Raw genomic sequence first — 15,547 nt, 5'->3', positions numbered from 1 at the left:
GCTTTTGGTAAGCATGGTACATTTGTGCATTTCTGGGGAGTTCCCCACTTTTCTCCAGTTTTTTCAAACCTACTTTACTCTAGAGTTTTCAGAAAGATTGCAGTAAAGCTTCAATGGCTACAGTGTGGGTGGGGAAAATGGGATCATCTGGCTCACATGGCAGCCATTTCCCCTGACTATGTCAACTCAACAGTCACTTCTTCCCCAACACCACCATGATCAGAAGAACTTAAAAGAACACCAGCACAAGCATATTGTTATAGTGATACATCAGGGTAACAATAGGTATATCAGGTTTTCTGAATTCTCAGCTATTGTATTTAAAAAAAATAAGTCTCTAGGCTGCATCAAACCTGGTTCTCTATATTACAGGCTGCTGGTCTTAACTGTTCACAACCACAGCACCATGCTGGCTTTACATCATGCAAAAGCATATCTTTGCAAGGAAAAGAGCTAGTGACTTACTTAAAAAAAGAAACCTAGGAATTTAGCACAACAAAATCAGAGTCCAGTAGCACCTTTAAGACCAACAAAGATTTATTCAAGGCGTGAGCTTTCGAGTGCAAGCACTCTTCCTCAGACTAAGCACTCTTCATCATGACAGTGGGAATATAAAGTAATTCTGTTAAATTAGTAAACTGTGTCACAACATCCAAATAATAATATAATAATATGGCTGCATTTAGATGTTTATTTTTGTTTGTTTAGATTTTTATACTGCCCTTCCCTATGGCTCTGGACGGTTTACAGAAAACATTTTGGAACATTTACATGGAACAGTATCAGTATCAATATAACAATACAACAATATAATAACAATAACATACCAACTAGAACTAAAACAGTATTTCAACAACAATAACTTTGACACTCCCTTGGTAGATTCGGTCTCTCAGACCTGCAGATGTTATGGCTCAGTCGGCCCCACCAAATGCCTGGTGGAAGAGCTCCTTTTTGCAGGCCCTGCGGAATTGTGGAAGTTCCGGCAGAGCCCTGATCTCTTCGGGGAGCTCGTTCCACCAGGTGGGGGCCAGGACTGAAAAGGCCCTGGCCCTTGTTGAGGTCCGATGTGCCTCTTTGGGGCCAGGGATCCGCAGCCAGTTGGAGGTGGCGGAGCGTAGAGCTCTTCTGGGGGTATAGGCAGGGAGGCAGTCTCTCAGATACACTGAGCCCAGACTGCGTATGGCCTTAAAGGTGATTACCGAAACCTTAAGGTTAAGATGTTGTGACACAGTTTACTAATTTAACGGAATTAACTTTTGCTTTATATTCCCACTGTCACGATGGTAGTTCATAGTCTGTATGTTTGTGCATAATCAAGTATCACTAGGAAGTGGAGCCGAATAGTTCCTACAATTTTTACATTGCTTGCCATTCTTTACTGCCTTCTGAGAAAATTTCCAATTAATCTTGTATCAAGCAAGCAAATGGTTTTAATAATTCACTTTCCTAATATTGTTCCATACAGATTTAGTGCAAGGAGGGCATAACTTGTAATAGCAATCTTTCCGATCTTTACCCCACTCCTGCTAAAGCCTGCTATGACCCACAGAGTGATGGGAGCAAAGGAGGTGGGTGGAACAAATATGGCCCTTCCGTGTCCACTAGCAGAAATATGTTCTGCCTACAGGAAATGTCGTTGGAAGCCAGTCCAATCTTAAATCTCTGTCTAATTCATGTTAAGATTGAGGAAACATACACATATATGGTTAGAAAGTAAACATGGAAATGTATGGTGAATTATTCTGATAGCATTTAATCAGATTATTCCAGTTGATTTCAAAATGATGCAAAATACAATAAACTACAAATAATAAGCTATAAAAACGCTTACCTTGGATCCTGAAAGGAAGGCTGAATAAATGGCATCTGGAGCCTCGTTACCTCACTGGAGTTGTCTCTGGAAAAGTGCTAGGGAAATTAAAAAAACAAGTAATAATAAATTATATATTTCTAATATTTTACAAACATGCTATCAAGCAGTATATACTCAATATTATGGCAATGTATACCTGGCCTTCTTATAGTGAAAAACATGATACACTAGCATTAAGAGTGCAGCAAATGTGATGAGTGGAAACAGGGTCTAAGGGTGATGGCAAAGCAGATAGCAACAATGGGAAGAGAAAGAAATGAAAGCAGTCAATAACAAGAGGTGATAACCTTCCACTCGGACTCACTGCCTGATTGCCTGCCCCCCCAACTTAATGTCAGCTACCCTTCCTTCCAATGACCTAAAGGACTCAAAGAAACCTTCCTGATGACTCCTTCCTTGTTTAAACATACTTTTCATGGTGGAGTACAACAGTCAGCACTCTTTAACCTTTCTTTTACAGTTCTATTTTACAATATTTCCAGTGCCTAACCTCCAACAGAGTTTAGTTGTAACTCTAAAGTTAGTCACAGTCCAAACATGACAACAATGTAATTTATCACAATAAAAATTCTTACCACTTTTAGTTTAAAGGAATCATCTGTGCTGTTTTCACCGGTCTGAAATTTCACAGTGCCTGTGTAGAAGACTGAAAAGGAAATAGAATCACATTCATTTTTTAAAATGTCCTGGTATAACAAAATAAACGTTTCCTTCTGCTTACGGCCTTTACCGTGCTATGCTAAAAAGTGTTGCACCTTTAGACCCCAATTGATTTAGGGCAGTGGTCCGCAACCTTCCGGTTGCCAGGGACCGCTTCTCCGGAGTGGTGGGAGAGGACGGCCCGGGCCCCCGCGCATGTGCGGCAACCCCAGCGCAAACGCGCGTGCACGGCAGTCCGCGCATGCACGTTTGTGCCACCGCCATGCCGGCAGCCATGGCTCCCTCTCCCAGCCCCTCCGGGCCGCCAGCAAATCGGCCGCCAAAGCGGCCGATTAGCTTGCGGCTCGGCAAGCTTCTCTCCCCCCCTCTCCCGAAACAAGAAGCTTGCCGTGCCGCGAGCTAATCGGCTGCTTCAGCAGCCAATTTGCTCGCGGCCTGGCGAGCTTCTCGCTTCGGGGGGGCGGGAAGAGGGAGCTGCAGCCTGGCGCCAAGGCCTTCGCCAAGGCCGCGGCCCGCGTGTTGGGGACCACTGATTTAGGGGCTTAGAAGAACATAACTCTGCTTAGGATGGCACTGTCAGCTTCCTTGTTTGATGACTATTCTATCCTCTGTTCTTTGTACAGAAGCAGTTTGGGGGCTTCATAACATTATTCATAAAAAATGAAACATGTTTTCCTAATTCAGGAAATGGTAATTTACAAAGGTTGACATTTATCGTCAATGTGACAAAGAGCATTTTGAATAATCTGAACTATATATCTAAAAGGCAAGACTAATGTTAAGTAAATTAAACCCCAGATTTCATAATGCAGCAGGCTTACACTTGAAGTATACAACATCAGAAATAAATTAAAGTGGGGAGCAGTTACTGTATACAACGTGAACTTAGTAGTATATGAAAACACCAAATTAAGCCTAATCATACAAGATACATGACAGTATCTCCCCACAGTAAGGTAAAAGGTAAAGGTATCCCTGTGCAAGCACTGGGTCAGGTCTGACCCTTGGGGTGATGCCCCCTAGCGTTTTCTTGGCAGACTCAATACGGGGTGGTTTGCCAGGGCCTTCCCCAGTCATTACCGTTTACCCCCCAGCAATCTGGGTACTCATTTTACCGACCTCGGAAGGATGGAAGGCTGAGTCAACCTTGAGCCGGCTGCTGGGATGGAACTCCCAGCCTCATGGGCAGAGCTTCAGACTGCATGATTGCTGCCTTACCACTCTGCGCCACAAGAGGCTCTCCCCACAGTAGCAGGAACCAAATATGAATATACACATTGATATATTCTCTTCCTTGCAATTCTATCTAGTTGCTAAATTTTGAGGATTTTCTCTTTTTTAAAAGATTAAAAACACAGGCACAGAATTTTTTTTAATTGTGCAATATTTACTATTTTGTTTTATATTCATCAATGTGTAGCTTAAGTACAGTATTACAACCAGTATTACAACTTTAAATTTATATGTGGCATGAGAAGTAATAAACCATCATAAACTGTTTCCTTAATGAAACATGAAAAAGTGTTGCAAGATTAAGTATCATTAATATGTTATTAGTGATTTTATGTATTTAAATTAAATATTGCCCTACTATACAATTTCCTAATTCAACAGTTGCTCAAGAAATATTCTTTCATCTTCAAAAACCATCCTACAAGCTAAAATGAAAATAAATAAGGAAAATACACTAACTTGAGTCTTTACACAGGGCTTCTAAGTTGCACGTATTATTTTCTGGAAATTCCGTTCCTGCAAGAACGCATTAGTTAAATTTAAACACTTATAGGGAAAGTTTGTATTTTAAAATAGTAACATCAATAACATACTATAATATAATAATGCAGTCAATAATATAATGGCATCAAATGTCAGCAATGCCCTTCCACTTTCAACATCAGACAAACATATCAGTTCTTATGCAACAGAATAAATGGATATAAATCTTACATTAAATAACACAGCACTCAAAAAAACAGTGGGAGAGTTTATACAACCCGAATGTAATTAAAATATAGGTAACATAAAAGTCCTGATTGCAAACAAAAATACTGATGAACTGCAAACAGGAAAATTTGTTCACATATTATAAGAAACAGAACTAAAGCTCAGGCACTCCTGAGTTATGGAGTTGGGTGATTGCTGTTAAAGGTAAACTGCCTCAGGGAACTCAGGTCAAAATCTGGGCTGCGGTGCAGAGAGGCCTAAGCACCCCCCATCCATGGACCATTTTGGCAGTCTTTTTCTACCAGAGCTCCCTGGCATATGCAAAAGCTTTGGAGGCAAGGCAAAGGTAGAAATGATGTCACATGATTCATTGACATCACTGGGGAAATCCCCAGATATGACACCAGGACATTAGGCAATGCTCCTGGATTTATCATAGATTTTTTTTTGGGGGGGGGGGGGGGTTCCAGAGTGTTGCCTGACACATTGGTGTCACATCTGGATTTTTACCACAGACTCACACACAGCAACATTTCCATCTTCCTTGTTTCTCCCGCCAGCTCAGAACCATGGATGGATAGAAGGGCCAGACAGCATGTAAATAGGCCTTACCTATATTTGTCTAACAGAGAAAACATCCATTGCATGGATACCTGTAACTTTTCTCCACTGGGGCACATAGCATTCATAGTCTAAAGTTGCAAGGGGTAAGGCACAGCACAGCACAGGACTACATCTTTTCAAGTGCCGAAATTGCATGGGTGGGGGGTGGCCATTTCAGCAATTTATGTTGTGGAGGGATTGCCTCAGTCTGCTAAACTGCAGCATTTTAAAGTGACTTTTAAAAGGTGATGGCATCCTTGTGGCAGCCACAACACATGTCTAGTTTGGTCCACAGTTTGAGAAATTATGCTGCAGAGATTGTCCATGTAGGCAAAACCATAGCGGCCTTGGTGTTTTATTAAAACTATATATATAAAAGCAACTAGCTATACACAATATGTATACATATAAATTTTTGCAGAAAGCATAGTTTCAAATGAAGCTGAACTGAAAGGAGAAAAAGTATAAAAGTAATATGAATGGCAAAATGAAGAAGGGAAATAATTTTAAAATAAACCCACTATGTATGATAAATATTTATGAAGTCTTGCCTGTAGCACTGTTGGAGTAGGTGAGAAAAGTGACAATGGATGAATCCGCTGTAAATAAATAAATTATTTTTTAAATTCTAATGAAATGAAAAATAGAAGAAGTTATATACTTAGAAGTGACTGGATTTTCTAAAGGGATAGTTTGTTACAATGCAACTAAAGAGGCATATTCTGCAGACTAATAAAACTTTACTCCAGCAGAAACTTTGCTAGACTAGAGTCTACTTCAGATGCTATATGCAGGCATTCATTTTGCAAGCATTTCTCTTGTAGGATGACTAAATAAAACCTGACAAGTAATATGCAGAATGAAATGATGTAAAAGGCTAATTGGGCAAAAATAATGACCAGTTTTTTTATTGTGTTCCGCTAACACCTGTGAAATGGAGGAAGTCACATGATTGATTAATATAGTCATACTTTTAAAAAATTGAATCCTTTTAGACGAAGGATCTTGGGCAACCCTAGTTAGTACTTAGATGGGAGACCAAGAAAGTCCAGACTCCAGAGTACCATACAGATGCAGGCAATGGCAAATCATCACTATTCATGTCTCACCTTGAAAACCCAAATGGGTTGCCGTAAGTTGGCTACAACTGGACAGGGGTTTCCATTCAACTATACAGTGGTGATTTGCCACTCACAGTGGCCATACTATCTCTTCTACTGAGGTAGGCAAGCCTGCTGGAAACTACAGCTGGTCCAGAATGCAGCAGCCAGGGTCCTCACAGCAACACCATGGAGAGCCCACATTCAGCCCATTCTCTACTAACTACAGTGGTTACCAGTTGAATTCCTGATCAGGCTAAAGGTTCTGGTAATCACCTTTAAAACCATATGCGGTCAGAGCCCTGAGGGACCTGAGGGACCGCCTCCTTGCCTATGGCCCTCAAAGAGCTTTACGCTCCGCCACCACCAACCGGATAATGATCCCTGGCCCTACAGAAGCCTGCCTGGCCTCAACAAGGCCCAGAGTTTCTCTGTCCTGGCCCCCACTTGGTGGAATGAGCTCCCAGAGGAGAACAGGGCCCTGGTGGAGCAAAAATATTTCTACGGGGCCTACAAAATGGGGCTCTTCCACCAGGCTTTTGGTTGAGACCAAGTAACCAGCAACATCAACAGGACCCCTGCTCTCTCCTTCCCAGAAATCCACCTATGTGTTCTGCTCTGGACCTGTTTGCATTGTTATACTCTATTAACTCTGTTATAGTTTAATGTTATTGTTATTGTGAAAAGCTGAGTTCCATGTACTGTTTTTTACATTTTATGTAAACTGCCCTGAGCCTCAGGGGAGGGCAGTATATAAATACAATAAACAAATAAACAAACAAACAAATAATAAAATATGTGGCTTCCCACCTATTATGGGTGCTAACTAGGTTAGTACAATGAGCGGTTTCTGCATTTTCCCCAATTAGATCTTGAATATTGCATAATTACATTTCATCTCTACTTCCTGCATTTCATGACTCCTTGACTCTTTTCGGCATTTTCATAAAGTTAATGCAAAATTATAGCATCTGAACAAGCAGGTCCAGCCCATGAAAGTTTATGCTAGAATAAAAGTTTTGTTATTCTTTAAGGTGCCGCAAGACTAACTTCATTTTGAAATACATATTTTTTTAAACAGCTTGAGCCAGCTAATAGTTGAAAAGTTTATCTCCTTCCAAAGAGCCATAAAACTCATTTTGTGAGCACTGAAAGCCTTTAGATGTTCTTTTTATTTATATTTCAATTTCTATACTGCTCCCTCTCGAACAAGTCCTTTCAAGTAGCATCCTCTATTCCAAGCATCAGAACAATGTCTTTTTAAAACTGTGAAGTGTTTATAAGCAGGCTGTGATGCCACATGTGAATTTGCTTTTCAAAGGAAAAACAATTCCAGTGGACTATCATAATCCCTTCTGTGCACTTCAGGAGAAGTTGCACCAGAGCAGGAACTCTGCTCAAATCTACAAAGAAAGTCTGTTGCAACAGAAGGTCAAGTAGCAACTACTGACTTGCTCACTACTGATTTTGACAAAGTTGAGTATCTGTTATCAGATGTTGACCCCTAAATCTCATATAGGGTGGCACTTTTTGCTCTGGCCGCCAGGAAGATCCGAGCCAAAAGCATTTTGACAGGAGTCTCCACCTTTTTTTTCTTATTATAACTCAGTAGCCCATTCTTACAATTTTATGTATGCAATACTGGAGGAATATTGTTTTATTCGTATTTGTACCATATTGTTTTAATTATGCTTTGTAATGGCCCTTGGCTATATACAATAAATGTTATCGTATCATATCAACTTGCTCACTACTCTTTTGTTTTGAGTGATTTCACCAGATATGCAACGGTACCCTCATAGATCTTTGATCAATATTTTATGAACTAGAAAAGGTAACAATTGAAATCTTCCCATAGGTTCCCATGGAAAAAGCAATGATTTTTTAAAAGTTGAAATTAAAAGAAATTTTGTAGTAGACAACAGAAAACGTTATTTGAATAGAAACAGATTCATATAACCACAATAGGGCTACCAGCCTGTTTCAATTATACTTTACAACACTGAAAAATTGAACTGTTCGATAACATATTATTTTAACAGATTAGTTGTTCCCAGCATTATTTACATGTAAACAATAAATATATCCTTTAAAATATGTTGTATATGTCTACAATATTCATAGGAATTATCATTATGGAATGACATAATTTTTCTGCTCCAGATTTTGAGTGAGTAAACTGTGTCTTAAACCATTTCACAAAGAGGGGAAAAAATGAGCACTGGGGGGGGGGGCATCCTGAGCCCTCATTTCCCTCCCCTGCAGCTCAACAAGGTTACAGGAGCCCTCACTTCCCATTTTGCCCCAGAAGTGCTGTTGCATATTGGTGTGATGTTGACTACCTTGTTCCCAACCCCCCCTCCAATTCCCTGACAGTCTGCCAAAAACTGAATGCCATACAATTTGTGTAGAATCATGTCTTTAAAGCATTTAACTCATTCCATGAGAGAGGGGGGGAATAACAGGAGCTCTTTTTCAGTGCTCCCAAAGGTGTCACTGTTAAAAGGTCGGAAAAGTATCTTCAAGAAAAAAATATACACTCCACCAATTTTTCTAAGTGCTTCTGGGCCCAAAGCCACTGTTTTATTTTTTAAACTTAACAACAAAAAGAGACAGCTGTTGTCTTACCTGGGGTGGTTACTGGATTTGCTTGCAATCCTAACCGGCCTTTTTTAGCATTGGCTGTAGAATGAACAATAAATTTGTTAGGCTAAATGAAAATGTTTTAATGACAATAGCCTTTCAGCTTCCCCTCAACAAGAATTCTCCACATTTCTCTCGTTGCCACTGCGAATGCAAGAACATGCACACTGGTGAATGGATTTTCCACATAAGGAAATTTAACACACATTTTCCTCCTCTTCCATATGTACTCCCCAATAAGGGAGGGGGGGTTAAGGTTGCCACAGTTGCCAAGAATACTTGTCACCTAAAGTGCTGTAAAATTGTAGCAAATTACTGTTTTCTGTTTTGTTTTGTTTTTAAAGCTAGTGGCATGACACACACACACAAAATCTGGAAAATTGAATCAATGTTACTACTGCACCACAGGAAAATGTATACAGTTCCTTCCAGACCACATGGTAATATGCTTAGAATACTCTGATCTTTTCTGAAAGAATGCAGTGCAGGTCTGGGAAATAGCATATTGTGAATGGGAAAAACCATCATGTGAAATCTCTCTCCCCCCCCCCCCAAAAAAGCACCCTTGTTTGGAAGCAGTATTCACCACAAGAGGGCAACACTGAACTATTTTTTAAAAATACCAACATATACAAAGAAAATCCTGAATATATCTGGAACTCCACAGTATTAAAAAACAGAAAAGTTTGCCATACATATAAACAATGTAATACTATAGCAGTAATAAAAATATGATGTTTCAAACTAGGAGATGGAGAAACCAGCTAGTAGCTTTCTTACCTCAGATTAAAAAGCAAATATCCTTCAATAACTATTCTACCATATTTAATATTAGTAAAATAAATCTACAATATTGCTAGTGGGGAAATGATAAAAGTAGAGCTATATTTTACTAAGTCCGCTGAGATCAATGCCACTGTGGATCTTGCATTCATTTGCATTCTTTATACAAATTTGACTTATACACGCTCTGGTGTTTCCACTGTATAAAACTTGCCTCCCCAGATGTGTAGAGTTTAGGAATATATATTTAACAAATCTTTAAACCGCTCAAGGCGTGGTATACATATTTGGTTAGGGACTAAATGGGCAGAGATTGGGTGGGGCCAGTCCAGGGGAGGACCCAATCGGAAGGCACGAAGCACCTTCCGATTGAGCCCTCACCAGGACAGACAAGAGTTCTAGCCAATCGGGTGAGGCCCAATCAAAAAGTGCAAAGCGACTCTGGGGTAGGAAGGACCCACTGCACCTCGCAGCAGCAGCAGAAGGGAGGAGAGTGGGGGTTCCACCACAGGATGATGGGAAAGTGGCATGCCACTATCCTGCCATCATGAGGGTTATAGAAACACCCCATTAGGCTCTGCAGCACCTCAAAGCCAAAAGGAGTGTTTTGTGTCCCTGCAGGAGCACCATAGGTAGGGGGGAGGTATGAACAGGCCTGGCCTGGCTAGGCCTCTGATGGCTGCCACAGCAAAAAAGAGAATGTGGAAGAATCCATGTTCCTTTGCCACAGACCATCAGAGGCCCAAAAGTGGGCCAGGGTCAGGAGGGAGCCCAGACTTGCACCAGCGTCATGCACAAGTGGGAATTAGCCCCACTGTTGTGCAGGCACCAGCCTGCCCTTCCCTGCCCATGCATAATCGGTCAATGGGACCAATCCAAGAAGAAAGTCCCAATGTGGCTCACTTCCAGAAAACATTTTTAGGGTTGCAGCTAAACATGCCGACACCCCTTTGTTTCTGGCAATTCTCTTTCCTTCTGTTTCCTCTTGTATCCAACCACAAATAAGATTCATATTGTGTTAGTAGTGTCACGAACCAAACAATGTTCTAAAAGAATATATAGCAAAATCCCATTTTGTGTTAAAAATAAACCTGAAGGTAGTCTTTGTGTTTTATTCCTACTCTGCAACCTAATGGGAAATCAGTATCAAATATCAAACCCTTCATTCTTCCTCTTTTCACTACTCTGTATGACTGGTTTTTGGCATATTGAAGCTGTAATCCTTTAATGCACAATAATACAATCAGGACCTGCTCAGCCAGTTATTCTAAGAGAACAGACTAGATACAATTGAGAGATATGAAGCCAGGTTATGATCATTCCCTTGTGGTTTATAAGCATACTTTGCAGCTAAAGCACACACAAAGCACAAAATAACTGTTTGAAGATTTTTTACTGCCATACCTATCTCAATGTAAAGGATTAACTGGGTAATCTTATGCAGAGTTACTCCAGTCTATAAAAATTAACTTGGACTGGAATAACTCTGCATAAAGTTGGACTGCAAATTAATTGCCTTCATGCATAAGAGTCCAAATGATCCAAAGCTAAGTTGTTTTTTCATTTCTTAACAAAATCATACACAGCAGGCACAGTAACTGGAACCGCCTGTCATATAGATTTCAAAATTCCTTATACGTATTCCTTCCCTTATACATTCTTCTGTGTCACATAGTTCTAGATTTGGAGACTTGTCTCTAGGGAACTGTTTGTTTATCATTAAATACAATGTATCGAACCTAGTAACTTAAGTACTTTAAGGAGAAGGCAGTTTTCAAGAATATGAGAAATAGCATGACTGAAATTAATATATATTCTCTGTTTGCATTTGACAGATGTATCTAAGCTAGGCAAAGTCTTTGTAACCAGACAGAAAGTCCCAGATCCAATATATCAGGATCAATGTCTGCAAAGTTAGTTATTTAAATGTAAATTCTATACAAGGAAATACCTTGGTGTGTTGCTTGTTTTACTTTGTTTGAACAAGCTTAAAAGGCCCATTCCAAATTTTTCTCATTCTTAAGGCACAAAAGGCTTGCTAGCATTAGCGGCTTGTTCATCTCAGAATAGAATTGTCAACCTCCATGTGGCACCTGGAGAGTTCCCACATTACAGTTACCTCCAGGTGATCAATTCCCCTGAAGAAAATGGCTGCTTTGGACAATGTACTCTATGGCAGTGGTCCCCAACTCCCAGTCCAGAGACTGTTACCCGTCCGTAGATCAGTCGGTACTGGGCCGCAGCTCCTCCTCGTCCTCCTCCCCGGCTGCTGCCTCAGGGGCTGCCCTGCCACTCTGCCACCAGCTCACCTTTTGTTCTCTCCAACGGCCGCCATGGCTGGGGCTCCCCCTCGGCATAGCACTGCGCAGCTGCTGCTGGCACCACCCCCCAGCAGGCAGCGGGAAATCAGGGGCACCAGCAGGAAAGCAAGTGGAGCAGGGGCTCAAGTGGTGGCGACACACCTCGGCCAAAGACTACCCCGCCCCAGGCCTCAGTAAAATTGTCAAGCATTGACCGGTCCCCAGTGATAAAAAGGTTGGGGACTACTGCTCTATGGCATTATACCCTGCTGAGAGCCCTGTCCTCCAAAACCCCAGGTTCTGTGCCCCCCCACTCCCAAATCTCCAGGTATTTCTAACTCAGAGCTGGCAACCCGATCTCAGAATCTTAAATGACTTATGAAATACTCACAGGAGCTGTTTGTTTTCTGGAAGAAAATGAAGAATTGACTATTTCTCTATGGCAATCTGCATATATGAAGACTACAACATATGCATAGAGGTTTATGTAGAGAAAAATTTAATTATAACTTCACATGCAGGATTTAGGGGATAAATTTGTAGTGTAAATCCTAAATTTGTACCTGTCATTGCCAGCTTGGGATTCATTTTTGTGTGGTTTGTTCAGATTAAAGAGATTCAGGACCATTCTCAATGAAGAATCTATTTGAGGCTCTGAGGCAGCTGTATATAAAGACAATGACACCGGATTTGCAGAGAACCTAGTCCTCCTTCTAATCTAAAGATCCTCCCCAATGTTTCAAAGACGATTTTTTACAAATGGACCAAAGACGTTAATTATTACAGATTCCCCCCCCCAAAAAAAACCCCCAAACAAGCCAGGTATCCCTTAGTACGAGAACAGTTCTCTCTTCGTATGGGGATAAATGGCAGTTAGCAGCAACCTAGCAGGAGAGTGCTGGCAGGCCAGCAGCTTTAAACAATAACCCCTGTCCTAATTTGTTTTGTGACTGACTGATGGAATTTGTACCTCTCCACTGAAAACTCTGCATTTGCCATCTTTCCTTTTTATGGCCTTTTTGTTATTTCCTTTCACAATACGAGTAAGGTTCCTTTGAAGAAAACCTCCCTTTCCTATCGCCAGAATTAAAGAACAAACTTTGTCTGGAGGACTTTTTTCAGGGGGGAGTGGAGTGTTTGTTTTTTAACCAAATGACACCACAGTAGCAGGGCAGTTAGAGCTGCCCGAAGACTCTCCACATTTCAAGCAAATTGGATCAGGCTGGTCCAGTTCTACGAGCCCCTGGACAAAGTGCTCCCAGCCATGCAGAGCTTCTGCCCCACTCCCACAGCAGCCAACCTGCAGCTATGGCAAACCCTAAGTCAGGCTTGCACCAGCCAGGAACCGCCCTCCCCAGAGCCAGAGGAGACTCACTCAATTGGATTTAATTGGAAGGGAGAATTCCGCTGCCTGGGAAATTTGGGGATCAAAGAAAAACAAGATGACTAAAAATGATGCTGGGCAGCACACCAAGAAGACAACAACACAGATTGTTTGGGAAGCAGGGTCATAATAACTAGGAGTCCTGGCTTTGTGTTACCATTCCAGGAAATCACTAAAATGACCTGGACCAGTGATTTCCATATATATCTTTAGCTCAGAGATTTTGTGACACACACACACACACAAATACTCATTTCTCTGCAGGACTGAGATCAGTCTATTTCTGTGTGATGCTCCTGGAGCATGCATTCTCAGAAGGTCTCATATGAAACAGTTTGCACAAGTATAGCCACCAGTTCTTGACAGACCAGTTTCAATTATCACAGCAGCAAAGTAAGTGCTGTAACAATCATGGAAATCACTACCAAGAAATGACAACTGGGTACAGAAAGTAACATGGTGTATATAGTATGTTACTATATGTTGAAGTCTTCTTGAGTTATATTTTTTATGTATGTTGTATGTTCAGAACACTTAATGTCCATTTTTTTGTTAAATTGTAATAACTCACCCTCAGAAGTGACACACAATAATTATATGTCACCTGAGGCCAGAGGTCAGTGCTCAGGTGTTATCCTGTCAATCATTTCTTAAGTCTACAGCAGGATGCAATCACAAACTAAAAAGGATGCAAAAAACTCAGTAGTTGGGGAGGAGCAGCTGCACACCTTTCATGTTATTACACACACTTACAAGTTACACTTCCCTGACTAATCTACTCCCCCCCCTAATTAACACTTACACAACCCCAATTTTAGCACATGTAGCAATCATGTAACTCCCTTAAGGGGAATGGTAGTTACCAATTAATAATGCATTTTTGGGCGGTATATTTGTACTATTCAAGTTAAATGCGCAAAACTGGATTATTTTCACACTTGTGGTACAACAGAATTCCCTGCCACAATAGACTAGTTTACCTTGTGCCTGTCACTAGACATCTAAGTACAATATCCTGTGGCATACTAAGTTAAGATCTTCTTAAAATGGCATTGCTCATTTTTGTGCAAAAAATTAAAAATAAAAGCCTAGACTTTTCAGGAGATCTAGGAAAAGATTCTGTGTTCCATGGCTACCAACAAAAACTATTTGTTCCAAAGAACTTCAATTCACCAAGACAACTCAACAAGTGATTAGCATCTTTCCAGATCCTTTTGAGGGCTGTTTTCCTGATTCTTCATGAGTCTCTTATGGAAAAAAATGTAACTCGGAGTTCTGAAATCTACTTAAATTCTAAAAGAAAATATTAATGCAGAAGAGGTGGAGGGCTGTGTGTGCGTGTGGAATGGGAAGGAATGGGAGAGGAATGGGAAGGCGACTGTAAGCCGCTTTGAGCCTCCTTCGGGTAGGGAAAAGCGGCATATAAGAACCAACTCTTCTTCTTCTTCTTCTTTTTAAGTGGGAGTCAAGTTTGCAATACTTGGCCAATCATCAATACCTCACTACTTTATTATAATTTGAATTTTAAACCAACAATGGGCAATATATTTCTATACAGAATATTTCTAAAATAGTTGCAAATTGTTTCTCAGGCCTATTCACACATGTTTTCTTCATCACTTAATTATTTCTGCCAGTTTCCATGTTAAAAAAACCCCTAAAATACTCCACCAAAGGGTAAATGTAGTCATTATTGGAAAAACATATAATTTTGTATTATTCATCCCAAAGGGTTCTGCACTCACCATGGTTAATTTTATAAATAGCACTTGGGCTGTCCATATTTCTTTAACAGACACTTTGACTTTAATAGTTGCACAACAGAAATTTAAAAGATGCCACTTTCCCCGTTTGCTAGAAGAACTTGGCTTTTCGGCAAATTGAAGGTTAGTCTCTTTCCTTGCTACCATTTCCTTGCTACCAGAAAATATGTAGCATGTAGTTCAATTTAAAGATCCATGTCTTGTGAGATCAGTACTAATATCTCTGCTGGGTACTAGATATAGGAGGTATGTCCCGGTTTAGATTACACCAGTGTTTTCTTCTTCCTAACCCCGGCAGCAAACATATGAGCCATGGCACTCTCCTACCCATAGGGAGAACACATGAACTATATTGAGAAAGGACAACTGTGATTTTTATCAATTGGGTACAGGTGGACTTCAGATCATCAGTGAGTGGGGGGTAGCAGAAAGGAAAAGTGATATTTATTTTGACCAGATTTGCACATCACATTACAAAATTTCATAATTAT

The 15,547-nt window shown here is 40.6% G+C and overlaps 1 protein-coding gene across 7 annotated transcripts in view; it reads right to left on the bottom strand.

Annotated features, from left to right (window-relative positions):
- Positions 1-15,547, bottom strand: part of ADGRG2 (adhesion G protein-coupled receptor G2) — a 72,468-nt gene that overhangs the window by 34,045 nt on the left and 22,876 nt on the right. For 6 of the 7 annotated variants that reach the window (XM_077343112.1, XM_077343118.1, XM_077343113.1 and 3 more), the window contains 5 exons: positions 8,812-8,865; positions 5,635-5,682; positions 4,229-4,285; positions 2,452-2,522; positions 1,835-1,911 (listed from right to left, as the gene is read on the bottom strand). In XM_077343112.1, the coding sequence (XP_077199227.1) occupies positions 1,835-1,911; positions 2,452-2,522; positions 4,229-4,285; positions 5,635-5,682; positions 8,812-8,865 (307 nt within the window). The remainder of the gene's footprint in view (positions 1-1,834; positions 1,912-2,451; positions 2,523-4,228; positions 4,286-5,634; positions 5,683-8,811; positions 8,866-15,547) is intronic. The other variant, XM_077343117.1, reaches the window with a different exon arrangement.

This window comes from Paroedura picta, chromosome 6, assembly GCF_049243985.1.
Source record: "Paroedura picta isolate Pp20150507F chromosome 6, Ppicta_v3.0, whole genome shotgun sequence".
NCBI lineage: Eukaryota > Metazoa > Chordata > Lepidosauria > Squamata > Gekkonidae > Paroedura > Paroedura picta.
Note: the sequence above shows the minus strand (reverse complement) of the source record. Positions and strands in the feature narration are given on the sequence as shown.